We start from the raw sequence: 19,267 nt of genomic DNA on the forward strand, positions 1-19,267 counted from the left end.
TCCAAGACACTCTGTTTTTGGCGCTCAAAAACTCTGGCATAGTGTGGACGGATAGCGTAACCGTAGCAAAACTTATGCGTTTTAAAACGGAAATGCATTAGTGTAAACGGGGCCTCAGAAAGACATCTTGGACCCGCTGGGACTCAAACCAGTGACCTTCTTGTTGTGAGGCAACCATGCCCCAATTACAGCCACACAGCATATAATTATATACTGTATAAATGCTCCTCTCAACAGCATGGACAGTATATAGATCTTTATTAACAGTCTATCTGCAAAGGTACTTCCAAATGTACTTTAAATCAATGAACCAAACACTGAGGACACTGAATCATGTTCAATCTTTTATGACAGTGAATCCTCTTGTAATAACCACTGAATTAAGTTAGTTAATTCAACTTGAGAGATGAATCAATCCAATATGAGCAAATAACTTATCTAATCCAAAGGTTCCTCGGGAATCAGGTATCTCTTGTAAACTCTGAACTGGCTGCATGTTTAAGTTGCAGTTTGTGAATGCATGGATTATAGCGCACAAGTTATATTGAAAACGTTTATGATGTCTTTCCATGTGTTCCGTAGAAGAAAAATCAAAGAGCTTCAAACAACATCAGAGTTAATTATGACAGAATGTTCATTTCTGGCTGAACTATCTTTATAACTGCAACTCTAAAATGGTGTGAACTGGAGAAGATGACTACAAGAACGAAAGCCAAGAGCGTAGAAACAAAGAAAGAATCTACTGTAGATCCATGTGATCATACTTAGGATGGCTTTAAGCCCAGGACAAAAAAAAAAAAAAACATGCACATGAGTGATGCCTCAAGTTTACACTCTTCAAGTAAAGATTGAAAACGAATGAAGAAAAAAGACTGAAAGAGGAATTGAGAGATAGAGAGTGAAGGCCCACATGTGGAAGTCATTATTTGGACCAAGGCTCTAAAACACAACATTTCTTCTGACAAAAAAAAAAAAGAAAGAAAAGAAAAAGAGCTCCCCTTCTCCACCTCTCTCCTCCCCCTGTCTGTACAGGAGGGGCTGGGGTCTCAGGAAACGGCTTGGATTACATTGCAAATAACGGAACGGAGATGTAGGAGAGAAAAAGAGGAACAAGGGATGAAAGTGTGAGGGGATACACTCTGAAAAGAGTAGAAATGAAAAGCAGAAGGGCAAGAGAGTCGTATGATGTTGCTATCAGTGATTGAGTCTGGCGGACCCATTGTGTAGGAATTTTTGTGGAGCGTCAAAGGAAGATTTTTTTTCTGCAAATCACTTATGTTTAGCACAATGTTTAAAAACCAAACTGAGTTAGGGTAATTTATAAAAAAAGTCAGTCTGTCGTCATTTATTTACCCAGTTATTAAAGCTCTAAACAGTTCATGACCTGGAGCAAGTCAAATAAAATAAATAAATACATGTCTTATAAATGTGATCCTTACTTCCTGCATACCAGTTTTAAGTCTTGTGAAACAATGAGATTTCTTTGAGTAACACATTATTTTAATATATTGTCATTTGTCAGGTCAGTCGAGAATAAACACTTTTATTAAAAAATGTTTAAAGTTAGTTTTTCAAAGTAACTTACTTCTGTTCAGCGCTGATGGCTTATCTTTATCAAACGTGACAGAGAAGGCAATTCATGTTACTTTACTTTTGTTTCTTCCTCATCAGCACCTTCCCTTTTTAGCTTTGTTCAGCTTTGTCATTGTTCAACATACTAAAGTGCAATGTTATTCTCACAAATAAATCGATCTAGGCGAGAACATTCGGTTTGGTCAGATGGAGATGAAAAGAAAGTGCGTCTATTGCATATTACACGACCGAAAATCCCTGTTTTTCATGTTACTTTTCAGGGCTTTCCATGTAGATTTTCAGGAAATTTTGCTTTTTAAACCTTCCATTTCTCAAATAATTTTAACATAAAAAAAGATTTTCCATTTTCAATGGACAGTTTCCATAAAACATTAAACAGTGAAAATGATTTCTTGATTCACGATAAGAAATGTTAATGAAGGATTTTTTCCTCAAGTATCACCTGACAGTGATGAAGTTTAACCTGATGCTGCGCAGACTGATTGTAATATGACATCAAAGTACCGTGAGATTCTTTATTAAGCATTTGGGTTGTTGTAATCTTAATGGACGTGTACTATGATCTGACAGCACAGCTTCTAATTAAACCAGCCAATTTGAATGTTAATACTGGATTGAAAGGGCGTTATCAGTGGCTATCATCTAATAGATATGGGCCAGTATAGGGGGCTTTTTGTTATCATCCATTAACATGGTTAATCAGATATAGATCACATGCGGCAGTTAACGAGAATTATTTAGATTATTTAATAAATTTCTCATTTATTGTATTTTATTAACGTTTACAGTAATGTAAAAACAGATCTGGATCTAGAGTCTTCTCTATTAGTACAGCTGATTTACCATGGGAATTATTTATAGTATTTATCAAATTATGTATTATTTGTATTTTATTAACATCTACCCCTACCTCAACCCTAAACCCAACAGTCACAGTGATGTAAAAACATATCTAGATCTGGAGTCTTGAGTTGGGTTTAGGCTTGGGGTAGGGGTAGATGATAATAAAGTAGAATTAATAGTAAATGTAATATAATATAAATTTTTTTTTTTTACTTCCGGTTCCAGCTGTATATGATCTATAGCCAATTAACCAAGTGGATGGATGATAACTTTAACTTACCAGTTGAACTTACCAGTAGGCGCAGAAGGCCCCTACTGGCCCATATCTATTAGCTGATAACCACTGATAACAACCATTCAATCAGGTAATAACATTTCTAATTATCACATTTCTCCTTATCAGTAAAGTCACCATAGCAATAAATTACATTTAAAATATATAAAATAGATATTTTGTTGTAATACAGTTTCACAAAACATTACTTTTTGTACCGACTCCAAACAACAACTACTTTTCATTCAACAATCCATTATTTTAAGAGGATCTATTACAAACACACAAGATGTATAAAGCATTTTTACATTCCTTTTTGATATCTACAAGAAATGTTACTTTTACCTTCCTTTTGGGCCAAGAAGACTGCAGTCATCAGCTATATTTCTATCCACCTATTTTTAAGCACATTTTGGATATGCGCAATAAAAATTGGTTGATGGAAATGCCATGATGCACCTCAGTTTTGAAAATGCGCATAAAAACATATTTAATTTCACTGTCAACTTAAATTCAATGTCAACTTTTACAGGTTAAACTTCAATATTTGATAAGAAAAGATGCACATAAACTACGATGGAAACACTTTTACCGAACAAATTCCAGTATGCACATCAAAAAATGTCATGGGATTTTGTTATAAGAAATCACATGATAAAAATGTGTGCGAATGGATAAACCAGCAGGCTGAATTTGAAATTTTGAAATGTTGTTTTGGTCATTCTAAAGCCGCCTTTCCACTGCACACGACATTTGGACACGACTGTAGGAATACGCCCCCTTGTGGCAGCCGCACAGTATTTTCAATGTTGTCGTGTACCACGGGGGAGAAGCTGATTCTCACGGTGTCCGAAATAAAGATGACAAAAGCAAGAGCCTTTATTCTCTGTGCGTTTACATAGTTTAATGGATGAATGAATACTAGAAACTCATAGACCGCTAAAATATTGGAGGGAATGTGGAGACAACATTATAAATATATATAATTTTTTTACTTTCTTACTTACATTTATGAACAGAAAAGTTTTTTTTAATAAAGAATTTTTATAATTAAAAAAATAACCAAATAAACTCCTATTTCTCATCTCGCGTGCACGGATCTGCTTGGACAACACTGGAGTACATCATATCCGGTCGGCAGGTCGCATACGGTCTAGTCGCAGGAGTTCAAATATTTCAACAGATCCGCAGCTCAATTCGGATCCAAATTTTCCACATACGGAGATGATCGGAACTCAACGCAGCTTCCGGACTGCTCTCCAATGGAAATTAAAGACTTCCGGTCTGCCGCTTGTCTTTTGTCATGTGCAGTGGAAAGGAGGCTTGAAACGCCATAACCATTCGATTATTAGTGTTATATTATTAATGACCTCCAAAATTGTCAAGAGCATATGTGCTCCACATTTCACTCTTTCAAATGCCACCAAAAGTTCATTGCTTGGAGTGTCTTCTGAGATGCAAGTCATTTATCAAATAAGGAAAAGATTGACACCTCTCCTACCTTAATAAATTCTATTTTTACTTTTAATATTTGGCACCAGTTAATCAGGAAGTGAGATTTTTTTCTCCGATTCTTTTATACAAAATTCCAGTTTTGCACATAAATTTAATTCGCATTTTTAGATGGAAACATAGCTAAATTGTTGGATAAAAGTTGCGCAGTACTTATTTTAAACCAAAACAGGGGCTGGTTGCACCACCAGGGCATAAGTTAAAATGTAGCCTAGTTGTGACTTAAAGGAAGACAGTTTACAACTTACATGCTTACATGCAAACTTACATGCTACTAAATATTTTTGTGTTGCACCACTAAACATAGTTAAAACGTAACGCCACACTCCAACTAAACATTTACGGCAGCCTCCCCTCATGTACGTATAATGGTAGAAAAGAGATAACAGCGAGCTTAGTTTACATTGAGAAGAGTTCAAATATTTCAACAGATCCGCAGCTCAATTCGGATCCAAATTTTCCACATACAGAGATGATCGGAACTCAACGCAGCTTCCGGACTGCTCTCCACTGGATATGATCATTATCATAATAATCTGAATGATCTTCCTTTACTTATAGCCTTAATTTCCTCCCAAAGCTTGCATTTTTATTGTTTTGTGAAACAAGAGTTTAACTTTTTTTCAAGGAGTGTTTTGTGTTAATTTTATTCTCTCTGCTTTTTTCTCTTTTATGTGTAGGATATACAGTACATTAAAAAAATCAAGTTTAATGTTTTGATACTGTGTATTTCAGGTGCATTCACTTGATGCAGATGTGTGCATCATCTGTTATTAGTGACTGCCTGTAATTTAATGTGCTATACAAATATAATTAATAATTTCATTTTTATAGGACAGTCGTATATAGATGCATTAGTTGCAGAATTTTAAAGCACTTTAATGGTTGAAATGCTTTTTATTGGATATTACGTCATTTAATGCGACTACGCATGACTTTACGAAAAGCTTACGACCTACTAAATACAGTTTTACTTAAGAACGTGGTGTAACCGAAGTGAGAACAAATTTAGTTACAAACTACCTAGTAGTTACTAAGCCCCTAGCGTGGACTTTACGTTCCAGTTTACGAAAGAACTTACGATCAGCTGGTGCATCCCTACCCAGTCTACTAATGTTAGGATGAGCAAAAACAATGACCGAATTTTTACTTTTAGTGGAACTATTCCTTCAAACAACTGCTACACTATCTCTCCATGTCCTCCTTGACTCCTTGCACCCCTCCTTTTCTGCTCCCCACGAAAACTTTCTCTCTTTTTTTTCATTCCAGAGGGGCCCACTTCCTGCCTGAGTTTTTAGAGGCTGAAAAAAAAAAAGTTAGAAATGACAGGCTGGCGTTAAGAATACAACATCTGGTACCGCTTTAGTGAGAGAGCGGGAGAGAGAAAGAGAGAGAGAGATGGGGCAGGGAAGTCCGGAGGATGGCTGGGAGTACCGAGAGAGGACAGAGGGAGAAAGACAGGAGAGAGTCGGACCAAAAGATCGAAAGAAAGAGAGGAATTGAGAAACAACGGACCACTCCAAAAAAGTTTATTCCCCAAGGGTCCCATCAAACCTTATATGGCCAGTGGGGTCCCTCCCTCTCCTCTCTCCCTCTCTCCTTCCTTCTCTGACTCCTCATTCCCTCCTTTTTGCTATGCCTTCCATGAGCGTCCTGCCAGATAGCCGGCTCTGGGAGCGAAAGTGCCACGTCAAGGCTGGATACTGCAAACCGTCGCAGGGAAGCAGCAGATCAACAATGGGTAAACGAACATCTGGAGTGTCTCTCTCCAATGGCGTCATCCCGACTGAGAAGCAGATAGAAGCAATGGAGACTATTTTGGTGGTGTTTATTTTCGCATCTTCTACCGCCTCCTGAGAAGGTCGAGGCCAGCAGGGTTGGACTGAGTGATTGAAGTAGATAAAGAGTTGAAAAGAGAGAGAGAGGGAGGGCTGGAACTATCTCCTGCTCCGTCATCCCAGTGTTCAGACTACCTGTTCAGGATCATACTGGTGTACAGTAGTCTGCACATTGGTTAGACTGTGCATGGACTCCCGGCGATGAGGAACAAACTCTCAAACGCAAGCAAAAACACACACAACGACAGGTGAAAAGACTCTGATTGGTTTTGTTACTGTATCAACACCAATGTTGGTGAAATTGCATGTCGATTCAAAGTTGGCGGTAATGGATAAAAGGTTCCTGATGATTCAATGCTTAGACGTTCTTCATTACGTGAAGCTAAACCTAGCATGAAAATGAAATTACAAGTAAAACTTTCGTGTATATGTAAACATGCATGCACTCGAGCCACATATGGTTTATATAAAAGCTCCAGGTGTCCGGCTAGTTTTACGGTTTCAGCCTTGAGATGTTCTGAAGGCCTTTCGAAGTGTTCATTTAGCAAGAATTACAGCGCGAATGCATGTTAAGACACAGATGAGAGGTGAAAAGAAAGTAATTAGGTTGAATCTTTACAGAAGTGGAGGGGTTCATCTGTTTTCCTTCATGCAGCTCAGCTCAGAAAGAGAGAGAGACTGACGACTGCAGGAATGTGTGTCTGTTTAGTGTTGGGCGCTGATTAACCCAAACCAGCAGTCTCGGCCTATGAACGCCATCAGATAGACTTAGGGAACATCTGATGCCAGTTTGTATTGAAGTGAATGCTAATGTGTGTGTGTAGAATGTGTGAGAATTGCAATCTGATCTGCTGCAATGGGTGAGGGGCTGTATCTCTTGTCTTCTCTCTCTCTTTCGGCAGGCTCTAGGAGGCTGGATGGTGTTTGGAGAAAGTCTTACAATTTTCCACCCAGGAATGTGTATGGCCCCAGTGAGACTGCCAACCACTGACACAGAATCAAATTTGGAGAAAGTAAAGAAGGCAGACAGAGAATAAGATGGACAGATTTAGTGTAACGTCAAATATTGAATGTAAAAAATAATAATTATTGTGTAACTGAACAGTCCAGGCCAAATTTAGAGGGATTGTGCACACTTCCATAATCGAAAGAAAGTTCAGATAATGAATTAAGCAGAACATTAGGAATCCTTCCAACTCCTGAAGTCCACAATTAAAAAAACAAATCTAGTCGAGATCATGTTAACACATATTTCAATCATATTTTTTAATACTTTTTATACTGTAACTAATTCAACACAACTTTATAGAAATTAACCTAAATTGATTGATTGTATGTATTTTCAGTGCTGAGAGTGCATGAATTTCAGAAAAATATACTCTGTGTTTATACGAATTCCTCTGTTTGAAGTGCGGCGTGGGTTTAGAGTTTCAGTATTCATTAAAAATTAGTGTTTGCTTATATAGTCGCATACATTTGGCAGCCATGCCGGCCGGTGAGTGTAAGTGTGTCTGTGTCTGTGTGTGTTTAAGATTCTCTGTATATCAATATCCATGTGTGTCTGAGAGAGAGTGTGTGTTTGTGCGTTAGTTTGACTTGGGGCGCTTCCAGCTGTGTCAGGGTGATCCAGACCAAATGCCTTAATTCCCAATGGAAGCAGAGAGTCGGTGGGGGTATACTAAGAAGAGGGAGCAAGCAAAATAGACAGGAAAAAAAGCCGGGGGGAAAGATGGATTCGTCAAAACTTGAAATCAACGAGTGGAAGTTTGATTTTTGGGTTACTGCATTTGAATATTGCACTGTAAAAATGACCACAACAAATGTTTTTGTCACTTTCATTTGGTATCAGGTAAACTTTTTTTGTATTTTTACAAAGTTAAACTTAATCTTTTTAGTTACTTTGACTAAAGTTGAGATGACTTAAAAAGTTTAGTTTATTCAACTAAATAACAATATTTTTACAGTCTTCACTTAATTGTAATTTATTAAACTATGTTAATCGTGTTCCAACTTAATTTGATGAGTTATGCAAGTCAGTTCAATATAAAATAAGTTCAAATTACTCAAAAGGTTCATTTGATTTAAATTTTAAGACAACCAGTATTTTCTTTTACAGTGTACGGTCTTGGTTAACAATATCAAAATTCTGACGTGTATTAAATGTAATGATGTGAATACAAATGTTTACAACCAATGTTTCAATATTCTAGTAACATTATCTTTATCCTCTCTCTTGCTCTTTGCTTCCGGCTTCCGGTTGGGAGAAGCAGGCTGTGCTGCCATTGACTGAGAGCGTTGTCTGTCTGCCTGTCTACACTTGCTGTGCAGAACTTCCTGCACCTGTACAGCAGGCACAGACAGGCAGACAGATGGCAGCCCGCCTGACAGGCCACACAGTGTGAGACCAGCCCTTGAGTTCCTGCAAACACTGTACTTTCACCATAGAAAGCCATTAAACGAATGAAACAGCACACTTAAATGCAGTTACTCGCCTCGTCGTCTTTAAACCAGGATAGGCTCTCTGCGGTGAGCACGAACCAATACTCCTTGGATCCTCCTTTAATCAGACTGATGTTGTTGATGATTACCCAGCCTTTGCGAATGACCTGAGGAGCAAAAGTAAGGGTTAAATGTTAAAGGGTGAATGAAAAAAAAACAAAAAAACAAGCAGATACTAAGATTCTCTGGTCCTTCAAGAAACAAAAAAAGTCAATGTGAACTTGAAAAATTATAATTTGTACACTACGAAATTTCACTAGACATTAATGTTAGTGATAGACCCACATAGAGATGGATAGATGGAGGTATGCACAGATGAAAAAGTATTTTAAAAATCAATCAGTTACTTAATTTGAAAAAGTGAGTAAAACCATTAGCTGTTCTTTAAAAAAATCTTGCTGTAACTTGGAACTTTTATGTTGACTTAATTTTTTTTTCAATTTATGCATATAGTTCATTTACTTAACCATATTAACGCATATTTATATCCTCATTTTTATGTAACAATAAAACAATAAATATTCATATTAAATTAAATGTCTTTAAATTTTGATCGTATTTTAAATAATGAAAAACTTCTTACTGACAAATGGTGCAAACGTGACTTTAAATAGTCTTTTATAAAGTCAGCAAACTAAATAAAATGTTGTTAGACAGAATTTTACTTTTGTGAGAGTCTTCTTTAAATTACGCTAAAATTAAGTGGCTCTTATGATTTTTTTTATGCTCAGAAAAGCACATTCTAATATTCTAAAAAATCTAAGTAAACTAAATTTAAAACTATAACACATTCATCGTTTTAATGTTTACATTTGTTTTTCATTTTTAACTTCTGTATATATATTTTTCATTTTAGCTTTATTTAGTACAGCAACTTGAAATAAAAACCAGGAAAGATATTTTCTATGGATATTTCTTGGTGAATAACTTGTTATTGTACTTTAATATTTTTAAGCTCTAAAACAGCTTGAGTGTCTGGTTTTAGTTTTAGTCGATTTAGTTAACTATGAACTATTTTGTTCCACAAAATACTTTTTTTTTGACTGGTTTAGAACTAGTGTTGCCAGATATGTAAAATATTAGAATAATATTTAATTTATTATTTATTTTTATCTAAATCGAAATAACCTAGTTACTTTCCCTGTTATATATTGTTTAACTTAACGGCAGCCAATACCAGCAGTCACAGAACCACAACTGGATCACATCGAAAGACTGCCCCCTCTCACCCACACACTGCACTAATTGTTGTGTAAATACACTACCTATTAGAGTATGTTTTACTTTCAAAATGGGGTATAAATTCATCCCATGGCAATTTAAATTCTTTTGAACATAATTAAGTGCTGCTTGCCAATCAGACAACGATTTTATGTTTGTTCTTGCTGTAAGTTGCGAAAAAAAGATTGATAAAAGTGTCGTGATAAACTGCTGTGAGTTTAACCCTTAAATGCAGGTGCTACGGAATGTGGAAGTCAGATTCATCCTGGAGAGTCCGATATTTATACAACTTTCCTTCACCTCCTCTTGCAGGTGGGCTCACATGGTTCATGCTATGCACTGGTCACTACTAACTGCACACATTTATGTTTTTTTTAAATAAGTTGCATAAAAAATTTACATTTCAATGCATTTTCAACTCGCCTATGTCATATTTTACCTGCACAGTCAAATTCGAAACTGCCCAATCTGGCAACACTGTTTAGAACTAAGGTTATTGTATTTACAGTTTTTCTCAGTTGCTTTGGCTCAATTCTCGATTTAAATTTTTATTTTTTTAAACAATAAGTTTAGATTTCTAAACAATTAGCCTAGAGTTCACTTCAGATTGGCATTTCATTCATTCATTCATTTACTTTTCGGCTTAGACCCTTTATTAATCTGGGGTTGCCACAGCGGAATGAACCGCCAACTTATTATATACAGTAGAAGTCAGAATTATTAGCCTCCCCGTATATTTTTTCCCCCATTTTCTGTTTAATGAAGAGAAGATTTTTTTCAACACATTTCTAAACATAATAGTTTTAATAACTCATCTCTAACAACTGATTTATCTTTGCCATGAGGACAGTAAATAATATTTTACTAGCTATTTTTCAAGACACTTCTAAGCTTAGTGACTTTTAAAGGCTTAAAATGGGTAATTAGGTTAACTAGGCAGGTTAGCATAATGAGGCAAGTTATTGTTTAAAGATGGTTTGTTCTGTAGACTATCAAAAAAAAAGGCTTAAAGGGGACCTTAAATGATTTTAAAAATAATTTTGACCTTAAAATGTTTATTCAAAAATTAAAAACAGCTTTTATTCTAGCCGCAATAAAACAAAAGAGACTTCCTCCAGAAGAAAAAAAAACATTATCAGTATGTATTATTATACTGTGAAAATTTCCTTGCTCTGTTAAACATCATTTGGGAAATATTTAAAAAGAAAAACTAATAATTCTGAATTCAACTGTATATATAGATTGTCCACAGCACAATCACTACATTCACAATCCTGAACTGCAGTAACTTGCTTGTGGAAGAGCAATTGAAAGAAATATAATCTCTGGCAAGGCCAACAAGAGCAACAGGATGTTTTTATGGATGATATTTTGTAGTTTTTTTGTGTGTGTATTTGCGGTACCATAAGAAATATAAAACATACAATACAGTAACTGGACAAGTAAGAGTTTGCATGCATTTGTACACAAATAAATGTACTGTAGAAATACAAATTTTCATTAATTTATAACTTTTTTTCTTTGTGCCATTGACTGTTCTCAACAAATATCAGATTTTTTAAAACTTAATTTCCATAGTTAACTGTCACAGTGAAAAAACAACTAATCATTTTGAGCAGTGTGGCTCGCAAGATGACAAATACACTTTACTCTTTGGTGGCCTTGGCCAAATTACAGACAGGATAACTTGGTTTTGAAGCATGAATGAAATGTTTTAGGGGAGTAACTACATTTTGCAGACATGCAATAAAGTTCTAAAGTTCCAGCAGACAGTTTTGAGATTTGCACTCACAGTTTAGAAAATGTTACATCTATTTTGAAAAATGTGCCAAAGCAATTAAGAACTGTAAAACTGTAACTAAAACCATGAAGTTAACACAATTTAAAAATCAACAAGTAAATATTTTATTTTACTTGGTTCACTAAAATAATTAACACTTGAATAATAAAAAACATAAAAACCATGTACACAAAAATAATACAACCAAATAAACAAACAGTAGATAGATAGATATATAGATATATAGATAGATAGATAGATAGATAGATAGATAGATAGATAGATAGATAGATAGATAGATAGATAGATAGATAGATAGATAGATAGATAGATAGATAGATAGATAGACATAGGAAAGGTAAACTTCAGCAATGTAAAAACAAAGTTAGTGGGCAAAGAATAAACTGAGAGATGAGAGGGTGGAAGTGAAGAAAGAAAAGGAAACAGAAGGTCGGGATGGCAAAGAGAGCAGGGGGAAAAGATCAACAACATCCCGTAGGAAATATGAGTCATTTTGGGCTGATCATGACTTTCAAAACACATTTATGAATTCAGGTCAGCAACATTATAGAGAGTTGTCGTTTAGTACGCATAGCATTGATTATTATTCTCCAAATTGGACAGACTGTTTCCTTTGTACAATATTTTGAAACCACAATATAAAGAATTCTCTTCGATTTGTTTTTCACCTACCTTTCAGTCGAACCACTAAAAAAAAAACAATCCTCCATGAAAGCATTTTCTTTATTTTGTGACTGCGCCAGCCTCAAGTTTGCAGCACGCACCATTTTTGCTCAAAATCAGAAACTGCAAACACGAACATGCCAAATGGCCTGAGATCAAAGAGAAGCTTGAGATTCCAACCTGTTTTTAACATTAGCGCGCACATAGACAAGTCTGTTTACACATGTTTTTGCAAGAGCTGCAAACTTTAAGCTGATTCATTCACAGACAGAATCAAAGTACAGTTATTCAGAGACATTCGAATGATGAATAGGAGGATAAATGAAGCAATAGTAGAAGGTTTTAGTACGTGGTTTAGTGTTTAGTGTTTGGATTTAAATGACACTGCTGGGCAATCAGTATTCAGAATAAGGAGGTCAGAGGTCAAATGAGTCATCTTTTGGACTGGTGTGGATCTGCACTGATTGAGGAGTCTTTAGGGAAGTGTAGAGCATGAAAACAGACTCTGTTCGATGTTTAGGGAGTGCTTTAGCAGGAGTCATAAAAATCTGAATTTTTGAGTCCCAGAATGTCTATGATTTATGTGACGGCAGCACCAGACGAAGAGTAGAAAAGAAAGTGAAGATTTTGCTGTGTTCAGAAGCTTTCAGACATTTGTACATACATATATGCGTCAAAGACGAAAGGTTTTCACACATCAGAAAGTAAAAATTTACAGTAAGAGTGAGTTTGTGTGTGTTTTAGAATGTGTCCTTAAAGGGATAATTTAGTAACTTACTCACCATATACTCAGACAATACCTTTATGACTTTCTTTCTTCTGTTGAACACAAAAGAAGATATTTTGAAGAGAGGTGAAAACATGTAAACAGTATTTATTTCTCCTACTATAGAAGTCAATGGTTACAGGTTTTCAGTTTTCTTCAATATATTTTCGTTGGTGTTCAACACAAGAAAGAAAATCTTAAAGGACTGGAACTAGTTGAGGGTCAGCAAATACTGAGTAAGTTTTCATTTTGGTGTGAACTATCCCTTTAATGAGCAAATAAAAAAGCGATCAAACATTTTTACCATGAATTACACTCTGTAACATCCATTTCATTCAGGCCCTTTTTTGAATATGACACATTAAATTTGCAGCTTAAACATGCTGCAGTTTTATAGTTATTCATCATGGTGTGAGCGAAAATTTATATTAACCAATTAAACTAGTTTGTATGGCAGGCTTTCAACTGGAATCAAACAATGCTTGACTAAGAAAGTTAATCAAAAAATCAATCACAAATTAACATTTTTTTAAATAATATTACAATACAATATGTAATAAAATATGTAAATCTAGTCAATTCTGTATATTATATTATATTATATTATATTATATTATATTATATTATATTATACTATTATAAGGCAAAAAAAAAACTTTATATAGTTTAAGGGCCATTCTTCAACTACGGCACTTTTAGCCTTGTGAAGTTAAGAAAAAAAAAAAACTTGTTCAAAATGAACATAACAGAGCCTCATACGTTTAAACAATTAGTCTAGTTTTGAGATCTGTAAGAGGACAAACTTAGATAAAAAGAGAAACATTGTTTCCATCGTGAACTGAACAAACGTCAGTTCCACCACATCTCAATAAACAGCTTTTATATCAAAATGAAATACATTATGGCAGTCAAACACTGTCTAAGATCATTTTTGTATCTAGTTTAACCAATCTTTCCACAATATGTATAATAATTATACATTTGTCAAGGAAATACATTTGTTGTATGCTGAATTGTACACCTGTTACACTCTAAAATAAGAGCTTATTAGAAAATAAATAAACTGAATTTGTATTTTAAATAGAGTATGAACTTATACATTGTAAATACACTTTTAATGTGCGATAAGAACTTTTTAAATATTTAAAAAAAAATGTATGTGGTGATGGACATGACAATGCTGGAAATGACATTTTTACAGTTTATTGTGAAAAAATGTAAAATAGTTTCACCGATTAGCTTTGAATTGATACTAGCCTTTCATGTATACAAAACACTATTATTTACCCTTATTTTGTTTGGTTTTTAAAAACACCTTTGAAGTTACAGCATGTTTGCAAAAGACGTAGAACAAATTTATTTCATTATCAAGCAAAATTCACCTTGATTTTTCTTTGTGTTGTTGATAAGATTGAAATTCCCTCCATCTTGAACATGTTCTTGGATGGCACTATTCATTTCATAGAAACCACCTAAACAATCTTTCACACAAACTTTTTAAAGTGACATTACAGTGTTGTGGTGGAAATGACACTGTAACTGTGCGACAGCTATATTTTGTATAAAAAATAATATTGATAATAGTCTCACATTAATAACCATAAATTATTTAAATTATTTTACTAGTGATTAATTAAGATACATTAATAGATACCAGATAAATAATATTTTAAAATGTTATTTTCATGGTTGAAGTTTAAAACTCTGGGTGTGTGACAAGGTGAAAACAGTGGTTTTAACAACTAAAAGGAGGTTGAATATGAAAAAAATATATGATAGTTAATTTTTAAAGTAGGTTTTATTGTTAGATTGACAAAGAAAGACAATTTTTTTTTTAATTATATTTATTTTTGGATATGTAATAAAAGGACATAAAAGTGCCCATAGTTGAAGATAAATAATAGTTAAATACTTCCCAAATTATGTTTAACAGAGCAAGGAAATTTTCACAGTATGTCTGATAAAATTTTTCTTCTGGAGAAAGTCTTATTTGTGTTATTTCTGCTAGAATAAAAGCAGTTTTAAATATTTTACCAATATTAGCCCTTTTCAGACATATTTTTTAGATAGTCTACTAAACAAACCATTGTTATACAATAACTTGTCTAATTCCCCTTACCTGCCTAGTTAACCTAATTAACCTAGTCAATGTCACTGTATGCTGTATAGACTTGTCTATAAATATATCTTGTATAATATTATTTACTGTCATCATTCATTCATTTTTTTTGGCTTAGTCCCTTTATTAATCCGGGGTTGCTACAACGGTATAAACCCCCAACTTATCCAGCACGTTTTTACGCAGCAAATGCCCTTATAGCCGCAACCCATCTCTGGGAAATACTGTCATCATGGCAAAGATAAAAGAAATAAGTTGTTAGAAATTAGTTATTAAAACTATTATGTTTAGAAATGTGTTGAAAAAAAATCTGCTCTCTGTTAAACACAAATTAAAAATAAAAAAAAATAAACAGAGGGCGAATAATTCTGACTTCATCCAGGTATATATACTGTATGTATGTGTATATATATAGGATTTCAAAAGAAAACAAATTTAGGGACAAAAGTCCCCTTGTTATTTGAATAGTTAGGGCCAGATTGCACCAGCTCAAACCCCTGGTCCTAGAAACATGCACACACAATTTACTAAAGGTGTGTGTGTGTGTGTGTGTGTGTGTGTGTGTGTGTGTGTGTGTGTGTGTGTTTGGAGTAGAAGAGTACTGAAATTCATAACGTAATGTGAATGTTGTATTGCAATATTACACTACAAAAAAAAATACTTTGTAAACATGATACTTTATACATCTATTAAAAATGTAATTGTAAAATAAATTACTAAAATAAAAAAGAATAATTTTTGTGAATGCAATTTGATGCAGACACAAAAATGGGAATGTCTCGTCTTTGACCCACATAGACACAGAGAATCATGTGACACTGGTAGACAGTAGGTAAAGCTTACAGACACTGGACTCGTACAATTTGACTGGGTGGAGGAGGCGCAGCACCCTAAAACATTAGCAGAGAGGAAAGAATAAAACCATTAAGGAGGCACGAGCATCTTTCCTGGGAAGTTGGCACAGCACATTCATTCCTTCAACAACAAAAAAGAAGTTCTATCACACTACCATTTTACTAAACAACTGAAGTGGAGGTTTGAGTTAGAAAAGTTTAGACATGTAGAGCAAACAGCAACACTGTGAATGCTCAGTGTATCTAAGTGCAATTTGCAGGTATGAACACAAAAAAAAAGACTCAAAACAGTCCAACGTTATTGACGCAGATACATTGTGACAACCTCAGTATTCACAAATATATTAAATCTAGATTTCGCTTTATAATAACTTAATGCATTGACTAGCCTTCAGTTAAATATATACAAATGTGAATGTTTTCACTGATGATCAAGAGTTGTTTCAGCAGTTGTTATTTGTCAATAAGTCAATTATTATTGATATATACAAATTATTATTATGATTATACAATTATTATTAATATATATATTTTATTTTATTTTTTATTTTTTTTGTGCAATAGTCACAATTTAGTTTTTAAAATTTGACTAAATATTTGAAATATGGTGGATTTGGTTGTGTTTTAGTATTTGAAAGTTCAATAGAAAAAAAATGTGGAGTGGAGCTACATTATGAAGTGAGATATTGACTTGCTCATGACACATTTATAATAATGACATGACACATTTTTTCTTGACAACTTGATATAAACAAATACATCCAACCCAGGCTCATTATTAATACGTACCCCTGCACACATTTCTGGACAGTGCAAAATGTCCCAGGAGGTATGTTTTTTGCAGTTTTTGTTTTCACAAGTCCACCAGAGGCCGCTGTGTACGCTTTTTCAGATCTCAAATTTCTCTCAAAAGTGCCATTCACGGCTGCTCTTCTTGTGTAAATCGCTGTCGACTGACTGACTGACCGACAGATAACCCTTCCCCCACCCACCCCCTTCCCTAAACTCAACTGATAGTGTTTTCAAAACCACAGATTGACCCATCCATTGAATTCCCTAAACCCAACCATCAGTGTTTGTAAAAGCAATTCAGGAAAAACAAAAGCCCTCAAGGCAGTCTGATTTTTACCACACTTTCAGGTCTTACCATGTTCTCACACTGTTATTTACTTTATTTCATTTTTTGGCTTTTGTTTTTATCTTAATAGCGTTCTGAAATCGTTCTTCGCTGGACTCGATCCACATTGTCACGGTCAACTCCTCTCTGTGTCTTAAGTTCGCCGACGTATGTGGTGAGCCATTGGGCAAACTGGTACAGCAGAAAAGCAGTCCATAAGGAGTTAAGCAGTCAGCTGGTAGCGCGGAAAAAAACAGACGCCGTCGGCAGCATCATACCCCCTTAGTGTTCATTTTACAAATGAAATGCAGCCATACGTAGCTCTGGCTACATAATTCGCGATCTTCAGAAATGTAAGAAGGGGAACGTTTTCACAATGAGCCTGTGTTCTATACGTCATAACCTGTCATTGTCTTTGTCATGACAATCTGTCATTACCAAGACAACATAACTTGTCAAAAATCCATCATAAACATGACTGTCATTAATTAATAATCATAATTGTGTCATGAATTTTATAACAGTATTGGTAATACATTTAATATAATAATTACAGTGGGAAAAAATTAAGGTTTCCTGAAGATTTTATTAAATATTATGCTGTTATGCATAATATTATCATGATATAATATAAATGCTGTTATCTCCCTGCGTTTGTGTGGGTTTCTTCCCGATGCTCTGGTTTCCCCCACAGTCCAAAGACAGGGTACAGGTGAATTGGGTAAGCTAAATTGTCCGTAGTGTATAAGTGTCAATGAGGATGTATGGATCTTTCTCAGAGATGGGTTGAAGCTGGAAGGGCATCCGCTGTGTAAAACGTGTTGGATAGGTTGGTTTATTTCGCTGTGGCGACCCCAGATTAATAAAGGAACTAAGCCGAAAAGAAAATGAATGAATGAATGAACGAATTAATAAATGCTGTTTTAAATTATTTATCAGTGTAGCAACAATTTTAATGAGAATTTTTACTAATAAATTAATTTGATTCCACTTAAGAAAGTGATCAGAAAAATATTTATGAAACAATTATAAAGATCTCATGTTGATGACAGATTTATGACAGGTTATGCTGTGTTGGTAATGTCAAGTCATAAAAAATACAGAATATGATATATTTGATTACGTCAAGTTGTCAAGACAAAGGCATCTTATTTATTTTCCTTCCGATTAATCTATTATTTGTCAGGGGTCGCCACAGCCGAATGAACTGCCAACTATTACAGCATATGTTTAACACAGCGAATGCCCTTCCAGCCACATTGCAGTACTGTACACACACACACACACACACACACACACACAATGGCCAATTCACCTATGGCGCATGTCTTTGGACTGAGGGGGAAACCGTAGCACCCGGAGGAAACCCAAGCGAACACATGGAGAACATGCAAACTCCACAAAGAAATGATAACTGGCCCAGCGGGGACTCGAGCCAGCAACCTTCTTGCTGTGAGGTGACAGTGTTAATCACTGAGTCACTGTCCCAAAGGCATCTCATGTCATTTTAAATGCAAAAATTACATTAACTGAATGAACGAACTATAATGACAGTTGTCACAAGCATGCATAAAATCTCATTCATATTTACGACGAGCCAATGTCATTAGTTACTGAAACTCCAATGCTAAAAAAAAGAAGTGTGACCATGAAATCGGAAAGAGAGATAAAGAATTTAACTTGCAGTACAGCAAAACACAGTGTGAAAGATAGTAAATTATCATGAAAAATGTTAGACATACACATAAGCCATATATTATGGATTGCGAGACAGATGAATGAGAAAGCAAAAGCTTGAGCAGAAATGAGGCTTCCTTCCAGAAAAGACCCTGTAGGATTGTCCAAATCCTGATTTGTGATCTATACCAGGTTCATGTCATCAGATGATAAAACACTGTGACTCACCTGGTTCCCAGCTGAAGGCTTATTGCTCAGTTGACTGGTTTTCTGTTGAGCGCTGAAAGGAAATGTGTAAAAGGAGGGAGATGGTTCATGTAGTGTTGCATTGTGAAACATACTTTGTTTTATGCCTTAGTCGTGTAACATTAAAAAACTTACTTTGCGAATCCAATAAAATCTTCATGGTTGGTATTGATGTAAGAAAGCTGAATCTCTAATGAGAGTAAAACCTGTTTTGTGAAAACACACGCGTGTACACAACAAAGTA

At 34.8% G+C, this 19,267-nt stretch overlaps 1 protein-coding gene and 2 non-coding genes across 3 annotated transcripts in view; 2 read left to right on the forward strand and 1 right to left on the reverse strand.

Annotated features, from left to right (window-relative positions):
• Nucleotides 1–19,267, reverse strand: part of dnm3a (dynamin 3a) — a 105,745-nt gene that overhangs the window by 50,244 nt on the left and 36,234 nt on the right. The window contains exons 12-14 of the mRNA NM_001128524.1: nucleotides 19,159–19,229; nucleotides 19,006–19,057; nucleotides 8,553–8,666 (exon numbers count right to left, since the gene is read on the reverse strand). Coding sequence (NP_001121996.1) covers nucleotides 8,553–8,666; nucleotides 19,006–19,057; nucleotides 19,159–19,229 — 237 coding nt within the window. The remainder of the gene's footprint in view (nucleotides 1–8,552; nucleotides 8,667–19,005; nucleotides 19,058–19,158; nucleotides 19,230–19,267) is intronic.
• On the forward strand, nucleotides 6,165–6,251 carry mir199-3a (microRNA 199-3a). The gene has a single exon (NR_030742.1). It is a non-coding gene; the product is annotated as a microRNA 199-3a (primary transcript).
• Nucleotides 8,344–8,443, forward strand: mir214a (microRNA 214a). Its single transcript, NR_030743.1, has one exon. It is a non-coding gene; the product is annotated as a microRNA 214a (primary transcript).

Source organism: Danio rerio, chromosome 20, assembly GCF_049306965.1.
Source record: "Danio rerio strain Tuebingen ecotype United States chromosome 20, GRCz12tu, whole genome shotgun sequence".
NCBI classification, from domain to species: domain Eukaryota; kingdom Metazoa; phylum Chordata; class Actinopteri; order Cypriniformes; family Danionidae; genus Danio; species Danio rerio.